Source organism: Dasypus novemcinctus, chromosome 25 (genome assembly GCF_030445035.2).
Source record: "Dasypus novemcinctus isolate mDasNov1 chromosome 25, mDasNov1.1.hap2, whole genome shotgun sequence".
Lineage (NCBI taxonomy): Eukaryota > Metazoa > Chordata > Mammalia > Cingulata > Dasypodidae > Dasypus > Dasypus novemcinctus.
The window spans coordinates 23,569,037-23,595,126 of NC_080697.1; the positions used below are offsets into that span (position 1 = coordinate 23,569,037).

A 26,090-nucleotide genomic window follows, 5' to 3' on the forward strand; every position below is an offset into this window, starting at 1 on the left:
CCTCTCCCCTGGGATTTCCTGCTCCGACCGGAACAGGGGCGGAGCCGCCGTAGCTGGTCCCGCGCGGTTGGCCAGCGTCGCTGTCATTCAGCGCTCTGAGGGGAAGTGTCCCGGCACCGCCCACCCGCCGTAGCCGCGTGGGAAGGGCGCCAGCCTAGTTTGGCACGCGTGGGTGCGGGTGGCCATGGAGCTGGGCCCGGCGGTGTCTCCCGGGCCTTCCCGCTCCTTCAAGGAGGAGCTGCTCTCCGCCGGGCCTTCACGCTCCTTCAAGGAGGAGCTGCTCTGCGCCGTCTGCTACGACCTCTTCCGCGACGCCGTGACTCTACGCTGCGGCCACAACTTCTGCCGCGTGTGCGTGACCCGCAGCTGGGAGGTGCAGGTGGCGCCCACGTGCCCGGTGTGCAAGGACCGCGCGTCCTCCGCCGACCTGCGCCCCAACCACACCCTCAACAACCTCGTGGAGAAGCTGCTGCGCGAAGAGGCCGAGGGCGCGCGCTGGGCCGGCCACCGTTCCGCGGGCCTCTGCCGCCCGCACCGCGGCCAGTTGAGCCTCTTCTGCCTGGACGACAAGGAGCTGCTGTGCTGCTCTTGCCAGGCCGACCCCCGGCACCAGGGGCACCGCGTGCAGCCGGTCAAGGACACGGCCCACGACTTTCGGGTAAGGGCGGCCGTGGGCGGGAGGTGGGCGCGGCTGGGAATCTAGGACCAGGGCGCTGGACGGGCAGTTGGCCCAGGGCCCGCCCGGCCGCGGCCCAGCGTGCAGGTGAGCGCGCCAAGAGGCTGCGGGGACCGAGCTGACCACCGCCCGAACGCGCACGTGGTGGCCAAGGCGGGGCTGGCACGAGCACTTCTGACTCCGCCCAGCACCCGCCCCTCCAATACTGCCCACTTGTTGGTCCCTCCTCTGGACACCCGTACCACTCCGACTGTGGTTGTCTATATAGGCCGCTTCCTATGTGAAGGCCAGCTCGGGGGACCCAAGGCGGGAGAAGAGAATGTAAACAGGAAGTGAGCCAGCTTCTGAAGGGCTGAGGCCATGTACCCATTTATGCTGGTGGAGTGTGGCTTCTGACCCTGTAAGAAGCACTGTCGTGTGCGAAACACCCGGGAACCCTTGAGCTGGACACACTCAGTTTAGAGGTGGAGGAAGAACCCAAGACCTGGCAAGGGATATGGAGCCATGAGATGGCCTCAAATCCTTCACTAACTTCCCGAGCCTGCCTCATGGCTTGTGGAGTTCGGGTAAGCCTGTGCCGCTGGCCTCCTGCTTGATTCCCGGTCATTTTCTTGGCATTTCAATGTCCAGAGTTCCTTTGGCTATAAACAAACCAAAAAGCAATTTACAGAGAAAAACTTAACATAGGGGATTCTCTGGTGTAGAAGAAAGAATGATCAGGAAAATAAGGGTTGATCTAGCACAAGATTTTTCAGATCTTTTGACGTTAGCCTGTAGTAGAAAATATATTTTACGTCTTGACCCAAACACCCATACATACATATCGTTGAAACAAGTGTTTCATGAAAATGTCCACTGTACTCTGACATCTTATTTTATATTTTAATAATACGCAAGTTGTGAAACACTTCAGTGGGTCAGACCTTCAGTTTGGAAAACTGCTTAGCTGGTAGGAGACTAACTGAGTGTACTGAAAAGAAGGCTCTGAGAACTCGAAATGCTTGGTCTCCAGACACTGGGGCAGGGAGGAGGTGGGAGATGAGCCAGGTGCTCTGACAGGTAGGGCTGTGTAGGTGGGACTATGAATCAAGCATGACCAATCTCCGTGGGGCTCACAGTGGTCCCAATCAGGGGTTGGGCAGGGATCAAGGGCAAGAGCAAGAGCATTAGGCATATTGAAGAGCAGTGAAGCCAGGCATCAGGGAGGTGCTTTCAGGTCTAAAGTCAGCTTTTTTTTTTAATTAAAAAATTTTTTTTTGTATTTGGCAGGTGCCTTGGACTGCTGGGTCCCAGGGACACTGCAGGAGATGAGCTAGACCACAATTACTACCCTCAAAAAGCTTCAAGCAGAGACCCGAAGGATGAGGAGATGTTAGCCTAGTGAAGGGTGTGAAGGAGGGCATTTTAGACAGACACAGCAGCATATGTAAGTGTCCAAAAGCAGGCGCGCCTAACTCTCCAGGTACTGAGAATTTCAGAGTACCTTGAATGGGGATGGAGAAGGAGGATTTGCCAGGAGTCCTCAAGGTTCAGACTTTATCCTAAAGATGTAGAAGGAGAGAGTAAGCCTAGGAATGATGCTTTTAGATCAGTAGACAGGTGATATTTTCCTAAAAGATCTGCGGATATTGCAGGCTGAATATTGTGAGCCCAGTACAGGGTGTGGAACACGTTCATTTAGTAGACAAATATGTATTGAGCATCCATCGTGTTCAAGGACCTATTCTGGGTGCTGAGGCTGCAGAGGTCAGCGAGACATGGCCCCTGGCCTCATGGAGCTCACCTTTCTAGTGGGGGAAGTCAGACAGTAAATAGACAAGGTAAATTCAAGTGGTAAATAATTGATAAGAAAAAATAGTGATGTGGTGTCATCAGAGGGCAAGTGCATTTTATACCAAGCCCCCGAGATGAGTGTGCAGCCGAGTCTGTGACTTGGAAGGTGATCTCTGCATGAGTGGAGGGTAGGTGGCACTTGTGGAGGGAGCAGGAAGGAAAAGCTGTAGAGGTGACGAGATTCTAGGTCAGCAAGCTGGATGCCCTGCTGAGGGGCTTTTCATTGTGCATTATGGGAAGCCCTGAAAGATGTTTAAAGGGAATCTTGTGATGAGTTGAGTGCTTTAGAAAGATCACTTTTGCACTGGATTAGTTTTCTGGGGCTGCTATAACAAAGTGCCACAAACTGGGTGGCTTAAAACAACAAATTCATTCTCACAGTTCTGGAGGCTGGAAGTCAAAATCCAGGTGTCAGAGAAGAATTCTGCTGTCCCTGGAGGCTCCTTCCTAGCCGCTTCCCATCTGCAGGTGGGGGTCAGCAGTCCTTGTCCTCCCGTGGCTATAGCTGCATAACTCCAGTCTCCCCAAAACAGGACCAGCAGGGAATGAGTTACCCTAGGCGGAGAGAAGCTTCCCACAAAGTCCGTGAGCCAGAATGAGAGCTGAACAAGGCCCCAGGTGAACTCAACAGCTACTTGCTCTGTAATTTTGGATGAGTTACTTAACCTCTCTGAGATTGTTTTAATTGTAAAAAGGAAATAGTATTTCCTCATGGCAGGTTGAATAATGGTACCCTAAAAATGTCTACATCCTAATCCCTAGAACGAATAATACTTTATATGGCAAGAGGGGCTTTGCAGGTTGATTAAGTTAAGGATCTTGAGATGGGGGGAGTATCCTGGATGATCTGGTTGGGCCCCGTGTAATCCTGAGGGTCCTTCCAGTAGAAAGGCCATGGAATTAAAATCGAGGTGATATGATGACACATGAAGAAGTGGAGGCTGAGTCCATTGGTGCACTTTGAAGATGGAGGAAGAGGCCTCTAGAGGCTGCCAAAGGCAGAGAAATGGATTCTCCCCTAGAGCCTCCAAAAGGAATGTTGCCCTGCTAATAACTTGACTTAGGACTTCTGATGTCCAAGACTGTAAGATAATAAAGTTGCATTGTTTTAAGTCACATTTGAGGTAATTTTGTTACAGCAGCAGTAGAAACTAATGTACTGCCTCACTGGGAGTTAGTGAGGATTGAATCTGGCACATGTAAACATTTAAAAGCACTCAACATATAATAAGTGCTCAAAAATGGTAGCTGGTATAATTTTTATTTTTTCTAAGTTCCTCACCGGGTTGCTGTACTGTATTGAATATTGTCCAGTACAGTATGAGTGTGTCTACATAAAACACAAAGCTAGTATAAATTCCATATATGAGCAATAAAACCAAAAGGTTACAGATTAAAATAAAACAGAAGTCAGTAAAATTCTAATTATTAATTTCAGGGTTTTATTTTGCTGAATCCAAATTACTGGCAAAGGAACTTTTGAGTCCCCCTTTACTTGGTTCCACATGATTACTTGAGGTGCCGGCCCAAATTTCTCTGAAGAACTATGAAACTTTCATGCAACATAATTGTCCTTCATTTGGTTTTGACACATCCTTTACTTGTTAAGTTATTTCTGTTCTGTTTTTTTTAGGCCAAGGCAATGAAGGAAGTACAGCTTGGTGTCAAGTTAGTTGTGAACAAAATACAAATGCTGGCACTGAAGTTGTAGGAACTGAAAGCATGTGTCAGCACTCTGTTTATAAGGTGACCCAGAATAGATTTATCTTAGTATTTTTTTTAGATTACCATTGAATGAAAGCACTAATTTAAAACACTGATAGAAAACTGCTTGCAAATCCCCAAAATACACAGACCCAGAACTACAGGAGAGTGTGAGATGAATAAATGTTACTAAGGAGAAAACTGAAACTTGAAGGCTCATTTAGTCACAGGGGGTAAAAGTAGTACAGCTGGGGTTAGAACTCAGGTGTCCTAACTCCCAGGCCATGGTTCTCTCTGGCTTGCATCTTCGGCATCACACCTAACCTGAATCTCCACCAGGTCCCAGGTCTCTGAACTGCCTTGTCCAGATTCCTTTCTTATCCATCCCGTGAAACTGAAACTGACGTGCTGGCCATTCTCTGCCCTTTGATCTCTACATTCCTTGCCCCCATCACCTCCTTCCCCTCTGGGGTTACTGTCGTAGAATCAGTCCTGCCAGTTCTAACCTAAGGATATTCCAGGTACCTCTTAAGCTATATTAAAAGTCTTCCCCCTTGCATTTATTTCCCCTTTTCCTAACTACTCATCCCCATTCTGGATCTCTAGCTTGGAGGCCAGACTCTTCCCAGATCCAGAGTACACAAGAGGACATTATTGCCTGCTTGTGGCCAGGGGGTGGGATGGCGGCTTACTAAATGCTTCCTGCTGAGCTTCCTGAGTAATGTAGTCCAGCACTAGGTGGCATGGTAGATACTTGCTTCTTAGGGAGAAATGAAGACGAGGAGGAAAGGAAGGTTAGGGAGACAGAATTGGGGTTAGATAAGAAAGGAATCTGAATGAGATCGAGTTCTTAGCTGCATTTATGTTACTCACTTAAGAAATCTGGAAAATAATCAGTAGGAAAGTTGTTACCTGGCACATAAATGACACTTAATACAAATAAGAGCTTACATTAATTGCATACATAGCTTTTAGCACTTTACATGGATTGACTTGTTGAATCCTAGCAGCAATCCTGTGAGGTAGATAGTATTATTATCCCTTTCATATAGAATATAGATAAGAAAATTGAGGTACAGAGCAGTTAATGAACTTCCTCAAGATCACTAATGGAGGAGCTGGGATTTGAACCTGAGTAGTCAGGCACCAGAGCTCTTAACTCTTACATAAATCTGCATGAGAAAAATATGTTTGGAATATCTAGGAAAAAAAGGCATGAAATATAGACAGATGCCAGGAAATCCTGATGATGGGCTAGTTTAACAGAGAATAAATAACATTCATTTTTAAGGTGAAATTTGAGAGACCTTAGAAACTTCTGTGCCTTCATTTTAAGGTGAAGAGCCCGACATCCAGAGAGAGAGAGAGCCTTTACCAAAGCATTCACAAGTGAGGAGTGACAATGACAATCATGTGTCCCAGCGTTCAGTCCAGGAGATGGTGTGGTGGTGTGGAAGAACACGGGCGTTCATTTATTCCTTGCCTTGGCAAGTAGTTCGTTGAGTGGGAACTCTGTGCTAGGACCTGTGGTTTTGTTGTAGACCAAACAAAGTCTCGATCCCTGCAGAGCAAGCTTTGATTCCTTCTGCAAAGATTTATTCAGCACCACTGTGCTAGATGAGAAGACTTGAAGACCAGACAGTCCTCCCTCGGGAAGCCTGCGGTCTTTGTGGGAAGGAGAGGTATTTGTCCAGGGTAGAAGGTACTGTGATGGAGGTGTACCAGGTGAGCTAAGAAGGCTTCCTGGGGGAAGCAAAAGGATGCCTGAGCCAGGTTGGGATAGCTGGGTAAAGCTCGTGGCTGAAGGAGGTGGGGTTCAGTCAGAAGCAGCAATATAGATGGAGTCCCAGAGGACAGAGCACCCAGGTGGGCCCACCCTTAGGACCCAACATCAAGTCCAGCTCTAGCACCTTAAGTCTTGGTAGAGGTGCTGAGCAGATCTGGTGAAATAATATTCTTTCTCTTGCTTCCACCCTCCCTTACTTTCTATTATTCCACATATCACCTGTGTTAGCAGAAATTATGGATACAACAATTTCGTAAAGTATTAAATAAGCTAGTGAAATTTGATGCTTAAGGAATTAAATTAAGATTAAAAAAAATTATGTAGACTATCACATATGGGATCCTTTAGTGTAAATAAAAACTTCCTATTTTTTGTGTGTTTATCACTAAATTATCATTAATGTTATAATTAATTTTATAATTTGATACTAGAATCACAGAATTTCCTCACCTGGGCCAGGGTGACAGTCCAGTTGCGCCATGGGCCACTTAGCTACACGGAACAGTGGTGATCCATGTTAGTCACCAGTCTTTGCTAATGTTCATTCAGTACTTCTTGGGCTGTATGGGAGTGCCTTGAATGGTGTGCCCATTTGTGAAACAAGCATGTTTAGTATTAAAGTCAGAATACCCCAAAGAAAACATGGAAAATACATTGTTTAGGTACATTTAAATCCACACTTTTCACATATAGTATTCCCTAGCATAACCACTGAATGCACAAAAGGGAAAAAAATGGAATAAAAATGCAGAGTAAATCCAAAGAAAGGCAAGAAAGAAAAAAATATATTGAATAAGGAGGACAGATAACATAGAACAAGATGGTAGATTTAAACACAAATATATCATTAATTGCATTAAGTGCTCCAGTTAAATGACAAAGGTCAGACTGGATAAGAAAAAATCCAATTCTATGCTGCTTAATACAGATCATCTCAATAAATGAAGACGGTGCATTTGATAAAATCCCACATCTTTCTGTGGTTTAAAAAAAACTTAGCAAACTGTGACTAGAAGGAACTTCATTAATCTGATAAAGGATACCTACCAAAAAACTTAGAGCAAATGCCATATTTAATGGTGAACTGTTGAAAGCTCTCCAGTGAAGATGAAAAAAAGGAAAGGATGCCATTATGACTAATTCTGTTGTTTTGACTGGAGCTCCTTGCCAATGAAGTAAGGAAAGAATCATACAGATATAAAGCTTGGAAAGAAACAAAACTGAGAGTATTTGCAGATAATATCACATTTCTGCATAGAAATTTCTATTGCATAAAAAATAAGATTCTGGAGATTATGAGTATTAATAAGTTTAGACAGAATGCTAGATACAAAGTCAAGGTACATAAACAATTGTAGTTTTATATATCACTAGCAAATAGCAAATTTTTAAAGTACCATTTACAGTAGTATTAAAATTCAGGTATTTGGGAATAAATGCAAAATCCTGACAGGGATAAATATAAAGCCTAATTGAGAGAAATTAAAGGTGACTAAATAAGTTACAAGACACACTGTGTTTATAGATTACATGACTCAATATTTAAAGATACTGGTTTTCCTCAATTTGATCCACGGAGGCAGTACTATTCCAGTCAAAATCCCAACATGATTATTTTTGTGCTACTTGACAAGGTCATTCTAAACTTAAGATTATATGTATGATATTGGCGCAAGGGTAGACAGGCCAGTGAAACAGGTAAGAGAGCCTAGAGCAATGTATGCTTGATTTATGACAGAGGTGGCACTGCAGATCAGTGGGAAAGATAGGTTTTTAAAATAGTGGTTCTGGGACAATGAGGTACCTAGTCACACCTCACAAAAATACACTCCAGGTATCCAGCCACACCAGACCTAAAAGGTGAAAGGCAGAGCCAAAAAGCTGAAAAAATAATGCAGGAGATTCTCTGTGACCACAGGTTAGAGAGGTGTTTCTTAAAATCAAAGAGCACTAATCCTAAATGAGGAGGCTGATAAATCTGACCAGACTGAAATTAAGAAAGATAAGTGATACTATAGAAGATATTTGTTACACATCTAACTAATAAAGGGCATATATTGTGCATATGCAATAAATTCCTACAAACCAAAAAGAAAATGAGAAAAGTCCTATATAAGCAGTTGGAAAATGACAGGCAACCCAACAGAAACTTGAGCAAAAATCTGACAGGTTATTAAAAAAAAAGAAGATGCAGATGATCAATAAACATTCTACACTAGCATTGCTCATTTTGTGGAAATTGGTACAACTGCTTTGGAAAAACAGTTCGGCATTATCTAGTAGAGTTGAAAATAATACCATGTGGTCTAGCAGTTCTACCCCAAGGAATATAATACCAAGAAAACTATGTGTGGGTACCAGGAGACACGTAGGAGAATGTTTATACAACGTGTATCTTCATACTAGAGATAACCTAAATGTCCATTAACAATATAAATAGTTGTGGTATAGTCATATTCTTGAGTACCACACAACAATAGAAATGAATGAACTGATTTATATATATTATGGGTGTATCTTCCTTTATTGGGTTTATTACAAATTGGAAGTATGTGGCAACCCTGTATCCTGCAAGTCTGCTGGTTCTATTTTCCCAACAGCGTGTGCTCACTGTGTGTCTCTTCACATTTTGGTAATTCTTGCAACATTTAAAAAATTTTCATTATTCTACCTGTTACAGTGAGCTGTACCAATAATTTTTTTTTTAAGATTTATTTATTTATTTATGTCTCTCCCCTTCCCCTCCCCACCTCGCTTGTCTGTTCTCTGTGTCTGTTTGCTGTGTCTTCTTTGTTCGCTTCTGTTGTTGTCAGCGGCATGGGAATCTGTGTTTCTTTTTGTTGTGTCATCTTGTCGTGTCAGCTCTCTGTGTGTGCGGTGCCATTCCTGGGCAGGCTGCACTTTCTTTCACGCTGGGCAGCTCTCCTTACGGGGCGCACTCCTTGCACGTGGGGCTCCCCTACGCGGGGGACACTCCTGCGTGGTAGGGCACTCCTTGTGCGCATCAGCACTGCGCATGGGCCAGCTCCACATGGGTCAAGGAGGCCTGGGGTTTGAACCGTAGACCTCCCATGTGGTAGATGGACGCCCTAACCACTGGGCCAAGTCTGCCGCCTGTATCAATAATCTTTAATGTTACTTTGTAATCGTTTTGGGGTGCCACAAACCCAACCCATGTAAGATGGCAAACAATGGATAAATGACATTTGTGTTCTGATTGGTCCATTGGCCAGCCATTCCCCCATCTCTCTCCCTCTCCTCTGGCCTCCTTATTCCCTGAAATACACGATATTGAATTTAGGCCTATAGTGGCCTCTTAAGTGTTCAAGTGAAAGGAACAGTCCATCAATGCAGCACGCTCCATTGTCTTATTTTTAGAAGATACTGGATCACACAAAATGTTACCTTAAAAAATATAAGAGGTTCTCATATACACCACTGCCCACATCAACAGCTTCTTCCATTAGTGTGGTACATTCATTGCATTTGATAAGTACATTTTGGAGTATTGCTACACAGCACGGATTATAGTTTATGTTGCAGTTTATACTCTCTCCCAGTCCATGCAGTGGTTTATGGCAGGATATATAGTGTCCTGCATCTGTCCCTGCATTATCGTTGAGGACAACTCCAAGTCCCAAAAATACCCCAATATCACACCTCTTTTTCAGCAACTCCCATGACTACTGTCTTCACATCAATGGTATAATTTCTTCCATTGCTAGAGTCACAATATTTCTATAGTAGAATACCAGTAAGTCCACTCTAATCCATATTTCACTCCTCCATCCTGAAGACCCTGGGGTGGTGATGTCCACTCCACCTCTAAATCGAGATGGGGCTTAGATCCCACATGGCTGTTGGATGGAATTCTGTCTGCAACTGTGGACTCTCTGGGTTATCAGAGTCGTGCTTATGCACGTCTCAGCTGGGCCTCAGAGACAAAATAGATAAAACCCCAGGTAGTGGAGCTCCTGAAGGCTATGGAGACACCCAGGCCCTATAGTCATGACAGATGGCTCTGGAATTCAGTGCCTTGCCAGTGGGCCCTACTTTGGAATTTGTGCTTCTGAGTGTGATGGAGTTGGACTCAGATGTGACCTCTTTATGCATGCCTCTTCTGTCACTTTTACTGAACCTATGGTTGGCGCTGGGGTAGCGTATGCTCAGGAGACTTGAATCTTCCGACCATCTGTGTGCCACCTAGGCCCTGAGCCTCAACAGTTGTGACACCTACTCTCCATCTTATTTTAAGAAATCACCACTGCCACCCTAACTTTAGCAACCACCACTCTGAGCAGTCAGCAGCCATCCACATCGAGGCAAGAACCAGCAAACAGACTACTACTTGCTTAAATCTCTAGTCATGATAGTTAGCACTATTTAGCAACAAAGTATTTTTTAAGATATATGCATTTTTATTTTAGACATAATGCACTTGCATATTTAGACTGCAATATAGTACAAATATAACTTTTATATGCACTGAGAAACCAAAAAATCTGTGTGACTCGCTTTATTGCAATGTTCACTTTATTGTGGTCTAGAACCAAGCTCACAAAATCTCTGAGGTATGCCTGTATGTACTTGAATCCTACTAACCTTAAGTAAAGGAAGCAAGATATAAGAGTACATATAATTAGGATTCCATTTATATATAAAGTTCAAACGTAGGCAAAACTAAAGTATATTATGTGGGAATTCCTACATAGGTGATGCACCTATGAAGAAAAGCCAGGAAATAATATACAGTTTTGGATAGTAGCTCCTTCTGGGAAGGAGAGGGAATGGGATTGAGAAGAGACACATTCTGGATAGTGGGTACCAGGGGTGTTCTGTTTATAATTATTTAAGAAATTACCCATTTATTTTATTCTAAGGAAAATAAATTGCCAACTGCATCAAAAAAGATTGAAAGGTTAAAAAGTAACTCATTAAACCTGGGAGAAATTAAAAGGAGAGCTCTAAGCAGGTGGCAAGAAAAGGCTAACACTTATAAAGTTTTCATTTTACAGACTTTAATAATTTTTTGAGGTATAATTTACATATAATAAAATGCCCAGGTATTAACTGTTGAGTTTGTTAAGTTTTGAGTATTCTATACACCTGTACCCACCACTCAAAATACAGAACATTCCCATCACCCCAGAAAGTTCCTTTGGGCCACTTTGCAGTCAGTCCCTGCTCAAGAGGCAACCGTTATGATTTCGCTGACCTTGGATTGAACTTCATGTAAATGGAATGATTTTGGGCTCTTGTGTCTGGCTTGTTGGCTTTAACATAATATTTTTTTAGGTTCATCCATGTTGTTATGTGTTATCAGTCATTTGCTCCTTTTTATTGTTAAGTAGTACTCGCCCTCCTCTTGTGGTTGGCCTTTTGGGTTTCCAGTTTATTAATACCCAGCATATTTTATAATGTGTTGTTTGATGTGACATTTACAGGAGGAAAGCAATTGTCCTATGCTCTTTTCGTTAACATGCTAGTTTACTGAATTATAAGCTTTTGTTCTCCAGAACTAAAGAAAACTGCCAACATATTGAGAGACAACAAAACTGGAAGTAAGACAACATGACTGAAAATGCAAAAAACAACCAGACAGTTTTAGCAGTAGCTCTTTTAATGAAATGGGGTTTATAGTGTGTGGTATAGATCCTCTCTAGGAAATATACATGGGCTTTAGAGTTGAGCAGTTCTAAGTACAAATTCTAGTTCTGCTATCTGACTGTAATTTTGTCAAGTTACTTAACTCCCTCAGGAGTAACTCCCTTGTTTTCTTCTCTTTGTAATATGAATCCTAGTGCCTAGCTTATAGGAATTTTGAATTAAATAGAATAATGTTTGTAAAGTGTTTTTTATTACCATTGACCTCGTGTGTGCTCAGTAACTGCTTTCCATAAATAATTAAATCATTGGTTAGTCTCATCAGCTAATATCTCAGAAAAAGACCTTTTTAGAGTTGGTCTTTGCTAAATTAAACCAGAACTTTCCAAGTAGTTGTACAGTTGGGGAGGAACAAGGGACTGTCCTCCACTCCTAGCTTCTGTGTCCTGCCTGGCTAGCTGCCCAAGAAGGGCAGGAGGCCCAAGCTTTGTTGCTTGAGGCAGCTATACCACTGGCTAATGAGTTTGGGTGGTTGCTTCACTCCTCTCACCTGCACTTACTTGTTGAATCACGGAATTGTCCTTTTGGAGTCCATTACTTTACTTTGTAGCAAAAAATCTTGTTCTACAAAATAAAGCATCAGAATGATATTTCCTTGGACTTGTGGGAAACTCATACTGATATTTTGCGGAGACATCCCATAAAGATAATATACTACCAAAAACAATGTTTAAAAATGTCTGTTAAATGTTCTCAGTATGAATATAAAATGATTAGAATGAGTAGAAAATAAAACAGACCCTGCAGAAAATGAAATCAATAATTTTTTATTTTCTATAGTGTAGCCATTAAAAGAACGGGCTGTAGAGCAAGAAATGTGTTAGATATCAGTTGCTGCATAACAAATTATCTCAAACCTTATTGGCTCAAAACAAGAAACATCCCACAGTTGTTTCTGTGCAGGACTGGAGACCTCTGCCTCAACTTTTCTTGTGAGGCTGCAGTCAAGGTGTCTGCACGAACTATGGTCTGATCCGAAAGTTCTTCTGGGGAGGGATCCACATCTATTTTCGTTTCCTGGGCTGCTCAAGCAAATACCATACAGTGCATTGGTTTAAGCAATGAGAATTTATTAGCTCATAGTTTTGAGGCTAAGATAAAGTTAAAATCAAGGCATCATCAAGGTAGTGGTTTCTTCCAGACACCTGGTGTTCTGGGGCTGGCTGCAGTGATCCTTGATCCTTGGCTCCTCTGTCACATGGCAGTGCTCATGGCAACATCCATTCTCTTCCAGGTTCCTTTGAATTTTAGCTTCTTGCTTCCCATGTCTTTTTCATTCTGTCTGAATTTCATTCTGCTTATAAAGGACTCCAGTAATAGGATTAAGACTCATCCTGATTGAGGTGGTCACACCTTAAGTGAAATAACCTCATTGATAGGTCCTACAATGGGACCACACCCAGGAATGGATTAGGCTTTAAGAACATGTTTTTCTGGGGTATATACAGCTCCAAACTACCATAATATCTAAGCTCACTCATGTGGATGTCACAAGATTCACTTCCTCACTAGCTATTAGTTGGAGGCTGTTTTCAGTTCCTTGCTCCATAGGTCACTCTATAAAGCAGCTCACAAAATGGCAGCCAGCTTCGTCCAAGCAAACAAGCAAGAGAGCAAAACAGGTTATGCACCACCTTTTTGTCACCTAATCTCAGTGACATCCTATCAGTTTTGCCATATTCTGTTGGTAGAAGCAATTCACTAGTCCGGGTCACACTCAAGGGAAGGGTATTCTACAGGACGTGAATACCAGGAGGCAGGTATCACTGGGGACTGCTTTAGTGACTGCCTACTTTAGCCTTCCTTCTTCACGTCCTTTCCACATGCAAAATGCACTTGTCCCTTCTCAAGGTCCCCAAACGTCTCATTCCATTTCAGCATAAGTTCAAAGTACAGAATCTCGTCATCTAAATAAGATCCAATGTAGATAAAACTTTGGGGACAAATTTGTATTGTCTTTCGCTGCATGACAAATCACCCCAGAATTTAGCAATTTGAAGCAACAAAGCTTTGTTGTCTTCCAAGAGGAAGGGATCCTTGTGGGCCTATGCCTACTACTTCTGTCTAGGTTCAAGTTCTGGTTCTAGCACGTGTTAGATAGAAAATGATAGGCCTTGTGTATACAAAGTAGAACTATATCTTAAAACTTATAGTAGTTCTTGAAGCAGTCCAATGAGATAAGTTTTTTAAAAAACCTTTATTAGGCAAAAAACATTTAAAGTATTTCACATGGACCAAGCAATATTAAAATACAGGAATAAGAGAAGGACGTGGGTCGTCATGTGGCTTAGTTAAGACCTCATGGAAAATAGCTAGGTCAGCTCCATAATCAGTCCAATTTAGAATGTAGAGAAATATGTTCAGGGGCTGATGGTTCAGCCTGGCCTGGCCATAATATGACCAACACAAGGGGGAACAGGTCCTTTTACTGCTCATGCCCCATCTCCCTGTCTGAACCAGGTATAAAACAAAGGGGCTGCTTCAGAGAATATCTTAGGGCCCTTGATGCTGTCAACTTTGGATTCAGGTCAGGAACCGTACAGTGCTTGGCACATACTGGGTTCAGTCATTCTTGAATTGGACTGATATTTAAATGGTATTCCAGTTGTAAATGTGATTGTGCATGTCCTCCTGCCTGCCCTAACTTGCCTCCTTGCTTCCTCTTCATTCCTCATTAGGCAAAGTGTAGAAACATGGAACATGCACTGCGGGAGAAAGCCAAGGCCTTCTGGGCCATGCGGCGCTCCTATGAGGCCATCACCAAGCACAATCAGGTGAGTGTATGCTCGGGGCAAGTCACCCACCAGGGAACTCCCGATGTTGTCTGCCTTCTCCAACTCCGATGCTTTGTCCAGCCCTGCCCTGTGACATTGATTGTGTCTACCCTGGTCCTTTAAAGTCCTGTGCATGCCCCTGTCAGCAGCCAAGAGAGTTTCTTTAAAAGCCACCAACGCCATCTGCATTCTGGCTCAAGAATAACTTTTAGCATGTGGCACACTCACACTTCACCATCTATTCATTTGCTCAAGGTCATGATAGCCTGGGAGTCTTAGGGAGTCCTTTTTTTTTTTTTCTCACTCCCTCAGCACTCCTGTCCCCTCAACCTCCCAAGTCCATCAAGTCTGTCTTTTTTTTTTTAATAAAGAGAGATGTGATTTTTTAAAAAGATTTATTTATTATTTATTTCTCTCCCCTTCCCCCCCCCCACCCATTTGTCTGTTCTCTGTGTCTGTTTGCTGTGTCTTCTTTGTCCGCTTCTGTTGTCGTCAGCGGCACGGGAATCTGTATTTCTTTTTTTGTTGTGTCATCTTGTTGTGTCAGCTCTCTGTGTGCGCGGCGCCATTCCTGGGCAGGCTGCACTTTCTTTTGCGCTGGGTGGCTCTACTTATGGGGCGCACTCCTTGTGCATGGGGCTCCCCTATGCAGGGGACACCCTGCATAGCTCGGCACTCCTTGCGTGCATCAGCACTGCACATGGGCCAGCTCCACATGGGTCAAGGAGGCCTGGGGTTTGAACCGTGGACCTCCCATGTGGTAGACGGACGCCCTAACCACTGGACAAAGTCCGCCACCCATCAAGTCTGTCTAATATCACCATCTCTGCTGCTGCCTTCCCGTGCACGTGACCATTGTCTCTCACCTGGCTTCCTGCAGGAGGCCCTTACCTGGACTCCATGCATTTGTTCTCATTCTGCATCCATTCTCTATGGACTGGAGTGAACTTTTAGAAAAAGCCATGGATCCTGTCACTCCTCTGCTTAAAACTGCCCCGTGGGTTCCCATCACACTAAGAATACAAACCAGACTTCTTACTCAAGGCCATCATCTGTCCCCTCAGCTTCGTCTCCCCTTTCCTGCCTGCTGCTCTCTGCTCCTGTGCCTTGGACCTTCTTTATGTCCCAGAAACAAGCAAGCCTCTGAGGTCTTCTTCCCAGGTCCTCCCACCCTTAGCATGTTTGTTCTAAGTATCTCTGCTCAAATGTCCCTTCTGAGAACCTTTTCTCTGATTACCCTTGCCATGTAGCCCTCCCTGTCACTCTAGGTCGTATTGCCCTGTTTTATTTTCTCCATAAAACTTCATTATCGTAATTATCTTTTATGTTTTTATTTACCTTTTATCTCCTCCTAATGAAAGCAGGGCACACTTCCCAGTACCTAGAAGAATTCTTGGCACATAATAGGTCATCAATAAAGTTTAGCTAATTGAATGAATGAATTGGCTCCCATCTGTCCCCACTCTCAGGGTTATACCTTGCACCCTCTTTTCACCTAATTCCTGTTTGGACTGACAGCCTGATTTCCAACTGTCTTTCCTGTTTCTGGGCTGTCACTTCCTGAGGCTGTTGCTCCTAGGAATTACAGCTCAGTTGGGTATATCACAGCCACAGATAAGACACACCTCGCTCAGGCTGCCATGCCCTCCAGTGTCTGTGTGTCCATGGAGGAGGATGAGGCTTAAGAGGGAGCCTCCTTGACAGCTGGCCAAGAAGTTTCCACCTTGAAAGCCACAGAGCTAATGGGACAGAGAAAAAGAAAGGGTTGTGAATTTTGGGGAAGCCAGGGTAGGAACCTCAAAACAAGATTATTTTCAATCTCACACTGGTTCTTTAGGCATATGCCTCAACCCCTCTAAGCAAATCCCTCATCTACAAAAAGACAGTTCCCTCTTACTAGGATTTTTAAAATATATATAATTGATTTTTAAAAATTATTTTTAGAGAAGGTTTGGATCACATAAATTTCACATAAAAAATTACAAGGGATTCTCATATGCCCACTCCCTCCCCCTCCCACACTTTCCCACGTTAACACCATCCTTCATTAGTATTGTAAATTTGTTACAGTCGATGAACACATTGAAGCATTGCTACTAACCATGGATTACAGTTTATATTACAGTTTACACTCTGATCTGCACCATTGTGTAGGTTATGACAAAATATATAGTGACTTGTATCCGTCACTTTAAAGTCATGCAGAACAACTTCAGTGTCCCCCAAATGCCCCCATTTACACCTATTTTTCCCTCTCCCCTCAGAACCTCTGGTGGCCACTGTCTTTATGTCAATGATAAGAGTTCTTCCACTGCTTGAATAATACTAATGGACTAATGTAGACTTATTACTAGGATTTTTAAAGCACTCCAACAAGAGAGCGTGTGCAATGCCCAACAGCCAGAAGCCATTCAGCCAAGGCCAGTTACTCACATTTTTTTCTGGTGCTCTACAGATAAAAACACTGGTACGAGGGATGACATTTTTCTCTTTTCAGATGAATCATTTTGTCATTATGTTGTCAAAGCCATAAACATATGTTGAACTTTCAAATCTCAAAATGAAATTACTAACCTGCCGTCGCTACAGTACACATTTTGAGTTGTTTTCCAGTTGTAGTTATGGAGTTGGAGAGCTTCCTCTCTGTACTTTTCCTTGGTTTCCTTTTGTAACTGTTTGCATTGTCCTTGTTGCATTGACTTGTCCAGCCTCCCAGGCCTTCTAGAACTCTGCTTTTTGCTGAGGGAAAGGATAACTTGGTCCAAGGTGAAAACTAGGATTCCAGCTTGATTAATGCTTTTCCTCTTAAAGTCAGTGAACTCAACTTGATGAGTGAAGTGAAAGTTTCAGTCTTTATCCCCTCACTGAGAGGCTTTTTTTGCATGGTGAGGGTGGCTAGACTTTACTTTGTATTTGCTGGATTTTCCTGCTTTGCTCTCTTTATCGTCCTGTACAATAAGAATCATCCTGAATTTTCACCCCTCCAGCACTATACATTATCAGTCTTTTACTTAATATTTGCCAATTTGACTTTTCAACATTGCTATCTGTTTTCATTTGCATTTCTTTGATTATTAGTAAGTTTGTACATTTTTTCACAGTGTGATAGCCATTTGCATTTCTTTTGTGAATGCCAATTCACGTTCTTTTTTCCTTGGGATATTTCTCTTTCCTCCTGGTGGATTTGTAAAAGTGCTCTGTTTATTAAAAAGAATAACAATCTGTCATATATATATATGTTGCAGATTTTTTTCTTGTCATTTCTTTTAACTTTGTCTCTTGCCGTACAAAACTTATATTTATATGTATTCAGGTATCCCATTTTTTTTTTGAGTGTGGCTTCTCATTTTCATATGCTAAGAAAGCTCTTTCTCATTCCAAGCCTAGTTCTATTTTTCTGTTTTTTCTTTGAGTACATTTATGGTTTTGCTTTATTTGTGCTTTTTGCTATATGATTAGGGATATGCATATTATTAATGATTCAATTTTTTAAAGCAAATCAATTTTATTGACACATTAATAAAACATACAGTCCATCCAAAGTGTACAATCAGTGGTATTTGATATAATCACATAGTTTTGCATTTATCACTTCAATCATTATTAGATGTTCCAATAATAATAAAAAAATAAAGAACAGACAAACAAAACTACCACCCCTCAGTTTCTCTGTGCTTCCCCTGCCACACATAACTGCTATTCTGTTTCCATCTCTTGTTTATTTGTATTAATGATTCAATTTTGAAATAAATACTTTCTACTATTTTAGTAAGCCTCAGGATCAGACAAGTTTGAAGTCCTAATTGGAAGGCAAATAATTTTTAAAATTATTACTATTTGCAACAATTCATTTCATGATTCAGATTTTTTCTTGCTACTCTGCAACCTAAACAAGATACAGAATGTTGTATGCTGAGGGTATTGTAGGACTCCAGTTGTCTTTTATAAGGGGTGATTTCATTAAAAAAATATATATATATATCAAAACAACCTCGTTACGCTGTTTGACATCCCCATTTTAAATGTGAAGTTATAAATTTGTGCTAATAAAATACTACACTTATATTTTATCTATTGTGGGTCTACATATGATTTCTTCTGGAAATAGAGTCCCTTTGCTAAAAATGTGGAAGTCCCCAGATGAGGCAATTGCTGAAGTTCTCTGCTTATCTGAACTTCTGTGACTTGAAGACCTCCTGGTTCTCCTGTTCTCTGCTACAGGTGGAGGCTGCTTGGCTGGAAGGTCGAATCCGACAGGAGTTTGATAAGCTTCGAGAGTTCTTGAGAGTGGAGGAGCAGGCTCTCCTGGATGCTGTGACTGAGGAGGCGAGGCAGAAGCAGCTTCTGGCCAAGGAGAAGATGAAGCAGCTCGCAGAAGAGACAGAGGCTCTGACACAAGAGATTGACCGGCTGCAGTTGGAGATGAAGGAAGATGATGTTTCTTTTCTCATGGTAAGGAGTTCATCATTCTGGTTTCAGTGACCAGGGTGATGTTCAGGAACCAAGGAGGACTCATAGACCACTGGTCCCAACCATCCCAGCCATCCCCATCTTGTAGATTCTAGGAGATGCCATGGAGTTGCCTACAGATGAGGTTCTCTGCTTCTGTAAAGAGGCTAAAAAGATTTTAATCCAAGCAGAGTTCCTTGAGACCCTCTTCATTCCCTACGGGTCTTTGTTTTGCTTTCTAGCATCTTGATAGCAGTTTCCTCTTCTTTTCTGATAGTAATAAAGGGGGGCTGCTTTTGATTAAAATGGTGCAGAGAAGCCTACAGAACAAACTCGCAGGGTGAAGTCAGCTTCAGACCTCAAGCGAAGTCAGGAATCTTCCACCGGGAGGATTGGGAAACACAGAGTTAACTCTAGCTTTACCCAGAATGAACAGATATGGAGTTGAGCAGGTGGAGCCCCAGGGACATACAGTACTTGTCCAGCGTCCCTCCCCTCCGTGGTGGCAGGGCTCTTGGCTCTTTCTGGTGGTCTGTCATTGATACCTTTGGGAACACTGCTAATTTGGAAAGGCTGTACAAGAAAGCAGCTAAAAACAAAAATATCTTGGAAGTGGCTGGCATTTCTCTACTATCGGGGTGTTGTTGAGTGCAACGTCCACATCATGCACAGTCCTCCTCTAGAAAAGCTTCTCCTGGATCTCGTGCCAGAAAAGCTTTCTTCTGACCAATGGTATTGTGTTGGTTGGTTTGTTCAGCACCAGTACTATCTACCTGTGCTTTAGTTGTTAGGAAATGAGGGGCCAAATGTCAGCAGTCGTTATGGGACCTCCTAGCAAAATGAACCAAGTTTACTATTTCTCTCTCCTTGTATTTTCTTGTCCATTTTTATCTTACCATGTATATTTTTACAAGTTACTCTAAATACTTTCTGATAAAAAGCTGGTAAAAATCACACAAACAGAAATTACAATAATTCTTTGTAAGAGGAACCTAGCTAGCTTTCTTTAATATACTATATGTTAAGTAATTAAAGTAAGGCAGTCAAATATTTGTTTATAAACATATCTAGAGCAAAAATTTTAAAAAAGCTTTAAAATAGATTTCGAGTGAGCTTGTGTGGACATAGAACCCCTATACCAAGAAGTTGAGATTTAAAATCTCCATCTCTGAAAATTAAAAAAAAATAGAACAGATGCCCATCTGTACTAAATGTTTACGTGTAGCTGTATTACTTTCCTATGGCTGCTGTAACAAATGACCACAAACTTAGTGACTTAAAACAACAGGTGTTTGTTGCTTCACAATTCTGGAGGTGAGAAGCCTGAAATTGTTCTTATGGGGCAAAAATCAAGATGTCAGCAGGACTGTGTTCCAGGGACTCTGGGGGAGAAAATGTTCCTTGGCTTTTCCAGTTTCTAGAAGCTGCTTCTGTTCCTTGCTCATGGCCACACCACTCTGGCCTCTAATCTACTGTCACATCGCCTGTTAACTCTGACTCTCCTGCCTCTCTCTCGTAACAGCCAGTCAAGTTCTGCAGTCACTTCGTGGCAGTCAGTCTGCCACAGTGCCTTGAACTGGCAGGTCTCCTCCCATGAACCTAATCATGGCTGCCGTTTGGACTCTGCTGACCCCATAGCACCACGTTCATTTGCCTTTAACTTCATCCTGTTGCTCTCAGACCCTGCCCTCATCTTCCCTTTTCTTTTCCCTTTCTTTCCTATAATCCAAAGGCTTCCTCAGTGCTGGGAAACATCCCCCTCCCAAGGTCACAGAAGAGGGGGACCCGAGGAGGAAGCGGCTGACTTCAGGAGGACAGGCGGGGCCAGTGGCGTGCAGGAGGGTTAGTGAAGGCTGCACTTTTTTACCCTTCTCAGCCTTTTTAAATTTGGTGCTCCTTTTGTATCTTGCTTTAAGTTAATACCTGTTAATGTTCTAAACAAAAAGGAATGCCATACATGAACTGCTAAGGGTCCTGTGAATTTCCCCATTCGGTGGGTTGTCTTTTCACTTTCTGGATTTCCTTTGACACACAAAAGTTTTTCATCTTGACAGAGTAATTTATCTGTTTTTCCTTTTGTTGCATGTCCTTTTTTGGTGTCATATCTAAGAAACCATTGCCTAACCCCGGGTCATAAAAATCCATGCCTATGTTTTCATGTAAGAGCTTTGTAGTTTTAGTTCTTACATTTAGGTCTTTGACCCATTTTGAGTTAATTTTTGTATCTGATGTGAAGTAGGGGTACAGTTTCATTCTTTTGCATAGGGATGTCCAGTTTTCCTAGCACCATCTGTTGAAAAAGCCATTCTTTCTCCATTGAATTGTGTTGACCGTTGTGTCAAAAGTTAATTTAATGTCAATGCGAGGATATATTTCTGGACTTTCTATTCCATTGATCTCTATATATGTCCTTATTAATTAGTACTGCACTGTCTTGATTACTGTTGCTTTGTAATAAGTTTTGAAATTGGGAAATTTGAGATCTCCAACTTGTTCTTTTTCAAGATTGTTTTGGCTCTTCCCAGTACTTTGAATTTCCATGTGAATTTTAGGATCAGCTTGTCACCTCCTGCGAAGAAGCCACCTAGATTTTTGATAGGGATTTCACTGAATCGATTGGTCAGTTTGGGGAGTATTCCCATCTTACCAATATTAAATCTTCTGATCCATGAATATGGGGTACATGTGTCCTTTTGAAGTCAAAACTTATGTGTTTTCTATGTGTCTGTATTTGTGTGTCTGTGGATTTTTTTTTTCTCTTTCAGAAACACAAGAGTCGAAAACGCCGGTAAGTTGCCAAGGCTGGAGGTAGGGAGGGAAGAGCAAGCAAAGATATCAGGGATGCAAATTTCTGTTGCTCCAACTGCGTGTGTAATACAAAGGAAGTGGTGGCTTTGGCCAAGTAAAAAGAGCCGTTTTTCAAAGCAGGCAAATTCTGATTTTGTACTGGTACTGACTTGTTTTCCCATAGTATGGATATGAGGTTCACTATGCACAGTAAGGGAGAAAGAGTGCCATCCTGGACTTAGGTCATATTTCTTAGTGGATTTATGCAACATTTAGGTGAGCTTCTTGGTCAGCTCCCTTCCTCTGAGAGCCTCAGGACACAGATCTGTGCTAACTTGCTGGGTTCACAAGGATGAATAAGGAAGAACTTTGTCTCGGTCAGAGCTGTCTGTTTTAGTTTGCTAAGCTGCTCAAAGCAGATACCGTGAAATGTGTTGGCTTTAACAATTAGTTTACAAGCTTACAGTTTCGAGTCTAGGAAAAATGTTCAAATCAAGGCATCATCAAGGTGACACTTCCTCCCCAAAGACTGACTGCTGGTGATCCTTGGTTCCTCAGCCACATGGCAAGGCACGTGGCAGTATCTGCTGGTCTCTCCCTTCTGTTCTAGATTCCATTGCTTTCAGCATCTGGATTCTATGGCTTTCTCTCTATTCATCCCATTTATAAAGGACTCCAGTGAGAACATTAAGACCGACCCCAGGCTATGCCTTAACTGACGTAACCTCAGGAAAACCTACTTAAATAAGTTTGTACCCACAGGAAGAATTAGCTTTAAGAACATGATTTTCTAGGGTATATATAGTTCTAAACCACCACATTCCCCAAAGATGGAAATGAGTGTTCGGGCAGCTGTGACTTTCCTGTCACTGGAGGTCTTAAAGCAAAGGGCAGGTGACACCGACTAGGATTGTTGGACTATATGACCTTTAAGGTCCCTTCCAACTTAGACATTCTGTGAGTGATTTTGGCCTTCAAGGATGGACAGAGTGTCTGCATTTCTGTTTAAATATGGAGCAGGAGGAGCCCCTTGCTGGATCCCTGATGGGGTATAAGCAGCCCCGCTTGTTCCTGGTTCACCTTTAATCAGAGCCCATTCTGGGTTTGTCTTAGAGAAGGTGGCCAGGAAATTTAGACTCAAAGCAAGGGCTAGAGCCCTGTTCCCTGTTTCCAATTATCCCAAGTTGGGCCCAGGGTGGATGTGAGCCGTGCCTCCATGCCCGGTTCTCCTTTCCCAGACTCTTCTGCACCATGGAGCCAGAGCCCGTGCAGCCCGGCATGCTGATTAATGTCTGCAGGTACCTGGACTCCCTGCAGTACCGTGTCTGGAAGAAGATGGTCACATCTGTTGAATCCGGTGAGTGGGCACAGGGCTCAGGGAAAGAGCCCAATGGGCGCATTTCTTCCAGGTTCTACCCTCATCAAACGGCTCTCTAGCACCCTGCTTCCGGCCCTGCTCCACCGCTCATACCCCCATCCTGGCAGAGGTTGCCCTTCTTTGGTCCTGGCACTTCTATAGTAAGAGAAGCCAAGCCCCAGAACAGTACTGGAGACACAGGGAGAGCGCTTCCAGCCCCTTTATTCCCAGGGCTACCTCTCCCTGGTGGTTCCAGGCCACGCACGTTGCTCTGTCATGGTTTTACGGGGAGAAATGCTGGTGACCCAGAGGAAAGGGATGTGCTTTTCACTTTTCTCCACCGTCACAGGGGCACTGTGTGCCCCAGAAGTGCTGGCCCCTCGGCTCAGGGCTGCTCCTTCCATGGACAGCAGTTGGGCCAGTGGCGGGGGGGTGGAGGGATGAACAGCTGGCATGGCAGAAAGGAGGGATATAAAGATGGCCAATTCTCCCACTCTTTCCCCCTCTGCTCTCAGTGCCCTTCAGCTTCGATCCCAACACCGCAGCCGGCTGGCTGGCTGTCTCCGATGACCTCACCAGCGTCACCAACCACGGCTATCGCGTCCAGGTGGAGAACCCGGAGCGCTTCTCCTCGGCGCCCTGTCTCCTGGGCTCCCGTTCCTTCTCCCAGGGCTCCCATGCTTGGGAGGTTGACCTGGGGGGGCTGCCAAGCTGGCGGGTGGGTGTGGCACGGGTCCGCCAGGACGCCAGCACCGAAGGACGCTCGCACAGCTGCTACCACGACACCCGCTCTGGCTTCTGGTACGTGTGCCGCACACAGGGAGCAGAGGGGGACCACTGCATGACCTCAGACCCCTGCATGCCACCACTGGTCCTGGGCGTCCCACGCCGCCTGCGAGTGGAGCTGGAGTGCGAGGAAGGCGAGCTGTCCTTCTACGATGCCGAGCACCGCTGCCATCTCTACACCTTCCACGCCCACTTTGGGGAGGTGCGGCCCTACTTCTACCTGGGGGGCATGCAGGCAGATGGGCCCCCCGAGCCTCTGCGCATCTGCCCCCTGCGCATCACTGTCAAGGAAGAGCTGGACAGCTGAGGTCGGCAGCTGTGCCTTACTGCGTGATCTTGTTTCTCTCCATCCCTCCTAATGCCTGCACTCACTGGGTGCCTCTCTACCACCTGCTGTCTTGCCAGGGATCCTCCTAACATCTTATTTGTCCTCCATAACTCCAGATCCCAATCTGTTTTTCCTTTTTGGTCCCTTCTCCATCTATAGGAGGTGTGGGACCTAGGCTGTCCTGAGAGTCAGTGGCACTTTTTAATTCCAGGATTTATGAGGATCAGGTTTGCTTCTAGAATGGGCCTTTGCCATGGCTCTGGGGGCAGGGCGAAGGGTTCAGCCTGTCACTTTAACCCAATATTTAAAGACTGCTCCACAAACCTCCCCAGGGGCCCCTGCAGGGCGGGAGGCAAGGCTGCCTAAAAGATCAGCTTCGATTTCTCTATTTATATTTCTTGTATGATTTCCTCTCAACAGAGGGTTCCAAGGCACTTAAAAACAGTTTTTAAAACCATGCTTTAGACCCATTCCTTCTCTGGGCCTCCGTTCTCTCACTTGTAAATGAGATAGTTGGATGTGAAGAGGATGTCATTCTGTAATTGCCATGGAGGAAATGCCTCTAATTTAATTCCTGCAAAGGTATGAGAAAAGAAGGGGGAATTTGGCCTTTGCAGCTAGGACAGAAGGAAAGGGAAGACGTGTTCCGGGGGTGGTGCTGAGGTTACGGTCCCATCTCCCAGCCACTGCGCGGGTGAGAAGGGGCTGTGGCTACTGCGTTCCCGGCCCTGGACCCGTCCACTTGCCTTTGCTGAGCTCAACCTGCCTCTCTCTCAGTGTCCTGCTCTGCCATGTTTGTTTTTATCTCGACGACTTCTGCCTCTCTCGTGCCTATAGACTTGCACTTCGGCCTGTTTTCTCTTACACAGGCTTACGACAGTTTTTGATTGCCAAGCTTTCATGTCCTTGGAAGCAGCCTTGTAAAGGAGGTGCTTTCCCTTGGGGCAGTGTTCTAATCGGAGGCCACATTCCAGACTGAGGGCTCCGGGACCCCTCTCCTGCCTGTGCTCTGCTGTTCACCAAAACTGGCGTTTCAAACAAAAAGTGTGATTTCAAGACCTATGATTTGGCTGTAAGCCAATCATGCTTTTTGTGTGGAGTGTTTGGCAGTGGTGAGGGCATTGATGAGCTGGCCAGTGCATGGCCCGTCCCAGGCGCTCATGCTCAAAAACGTTCGAAGCACTCTGGAAGCCAGTCACACCTGCAACCTCTACTATAAAGTATTTGTCTAGCCTATAAGGTATAACTTTGAATAATAATACTTGACCTGAAATTATTTTATTAGTTTTGATAAACTTTTTAGATGTTGAAGGAGATTTTTCAGGATAATTTTGGATAACTGAGGCCTCTTTTTAGGAAAAATGAAATGTGAGCTAAAATTACTTTTTCTTTGGACATATTTTCCTTTCAGTGTTCTAGTAAGCAAAATGTTGAAAAAGAAAATAATTTTGTTGTCTTCTGATTTGCACTATAAGATGCATTGCATTTTTTTAATGACCATCACAACACCTAAAATATGTAAGGTCTCATGAAGGGCCTTAATTGTAAAGTTTGGAAAATAAACAATTTTTCAGAACTTCCTCTTTTTCATCTTTTCTCTTTCCCTCCTTGTCAGATACAAGTGCCTTATCAGATATATGATTTGCAAAAGTTTTCTTCCATTCTTTGAGGTGTCTTTCACCTTGATGTTCTTTGAAACATAAAATCTTTACATTTTGATCGTGTCAGTTTATTTTTTCCTTTGTTGAATGTGTATCCTAGAATGAAATCACTTTTGACTCTGTCCTTAAGCCCATATATTCTGATGTCTGATGTCTGGATTTTGCTTAGAGATGAGTTGTTTTGTCTACAGGAAACCCTAGTCCACAATGAAACCCTAGGAGTTCATTAGTTCTTCCATTAGATCCTCACCCGCATTCCTCTCCCCTTCTCCTCACTACCTGCAG

General features: G+C 43.6%; 1 protein-coding gene across 1 annotated transcript; it reads left to right on the plus strand.

Annotated features, from left to right (window-relative positions):
* Positions 1 to 115: 115 nt before the first annotated feature.
* On the plus strand, positions 116 to 25,863 carry TRIM35 (tripartite motif containing 35). The gene is made up of 6 exons (XM_004460825.5): positions 116 to 658; positions 14,342 to 14,437; positions 18,659 to 18,889; positions 21,652 to 21,674; positions 22,912 to 23,030; positions 23,546 to 25,863. Exons 1-6 carry the CDS (start codon positions 185 to 187, stop codon positions 24,121 to 24,123), a joined length of 1,521 nt encoding a protein of 506 aa, XP_004460882.2. The 5' UTR covers positions 116 to 184; the 3' UTR covers positions 24,124 to 25,863.
* Positions 25,864 to 26,090: the final 227 nt, after the last annotated feature.

Coding starts and splice junctions, on each gene's coding strand:
- TRIM35 (XM_004460825.5), top strand. CDS start 185: ATGGAGCTGGGCCCGGCGGTGTCTCCCGGGCCTTCCCGCTCCTTCAAG. Junction 659..14,341: donor ACACGGCCCACGACTTTCGG/GTAAGGGCGGCC, acceptor ATTCCTCATTAG/GCAAAGTGTAGAAACATGGA. Junction 23,031..23,545: donor GGTCACATCTGTTGAATCCG/GTGAGTGGGCAC, acceptor CTCTGCTCTCAG/TGCCCTTCAGCTTCGATCCC.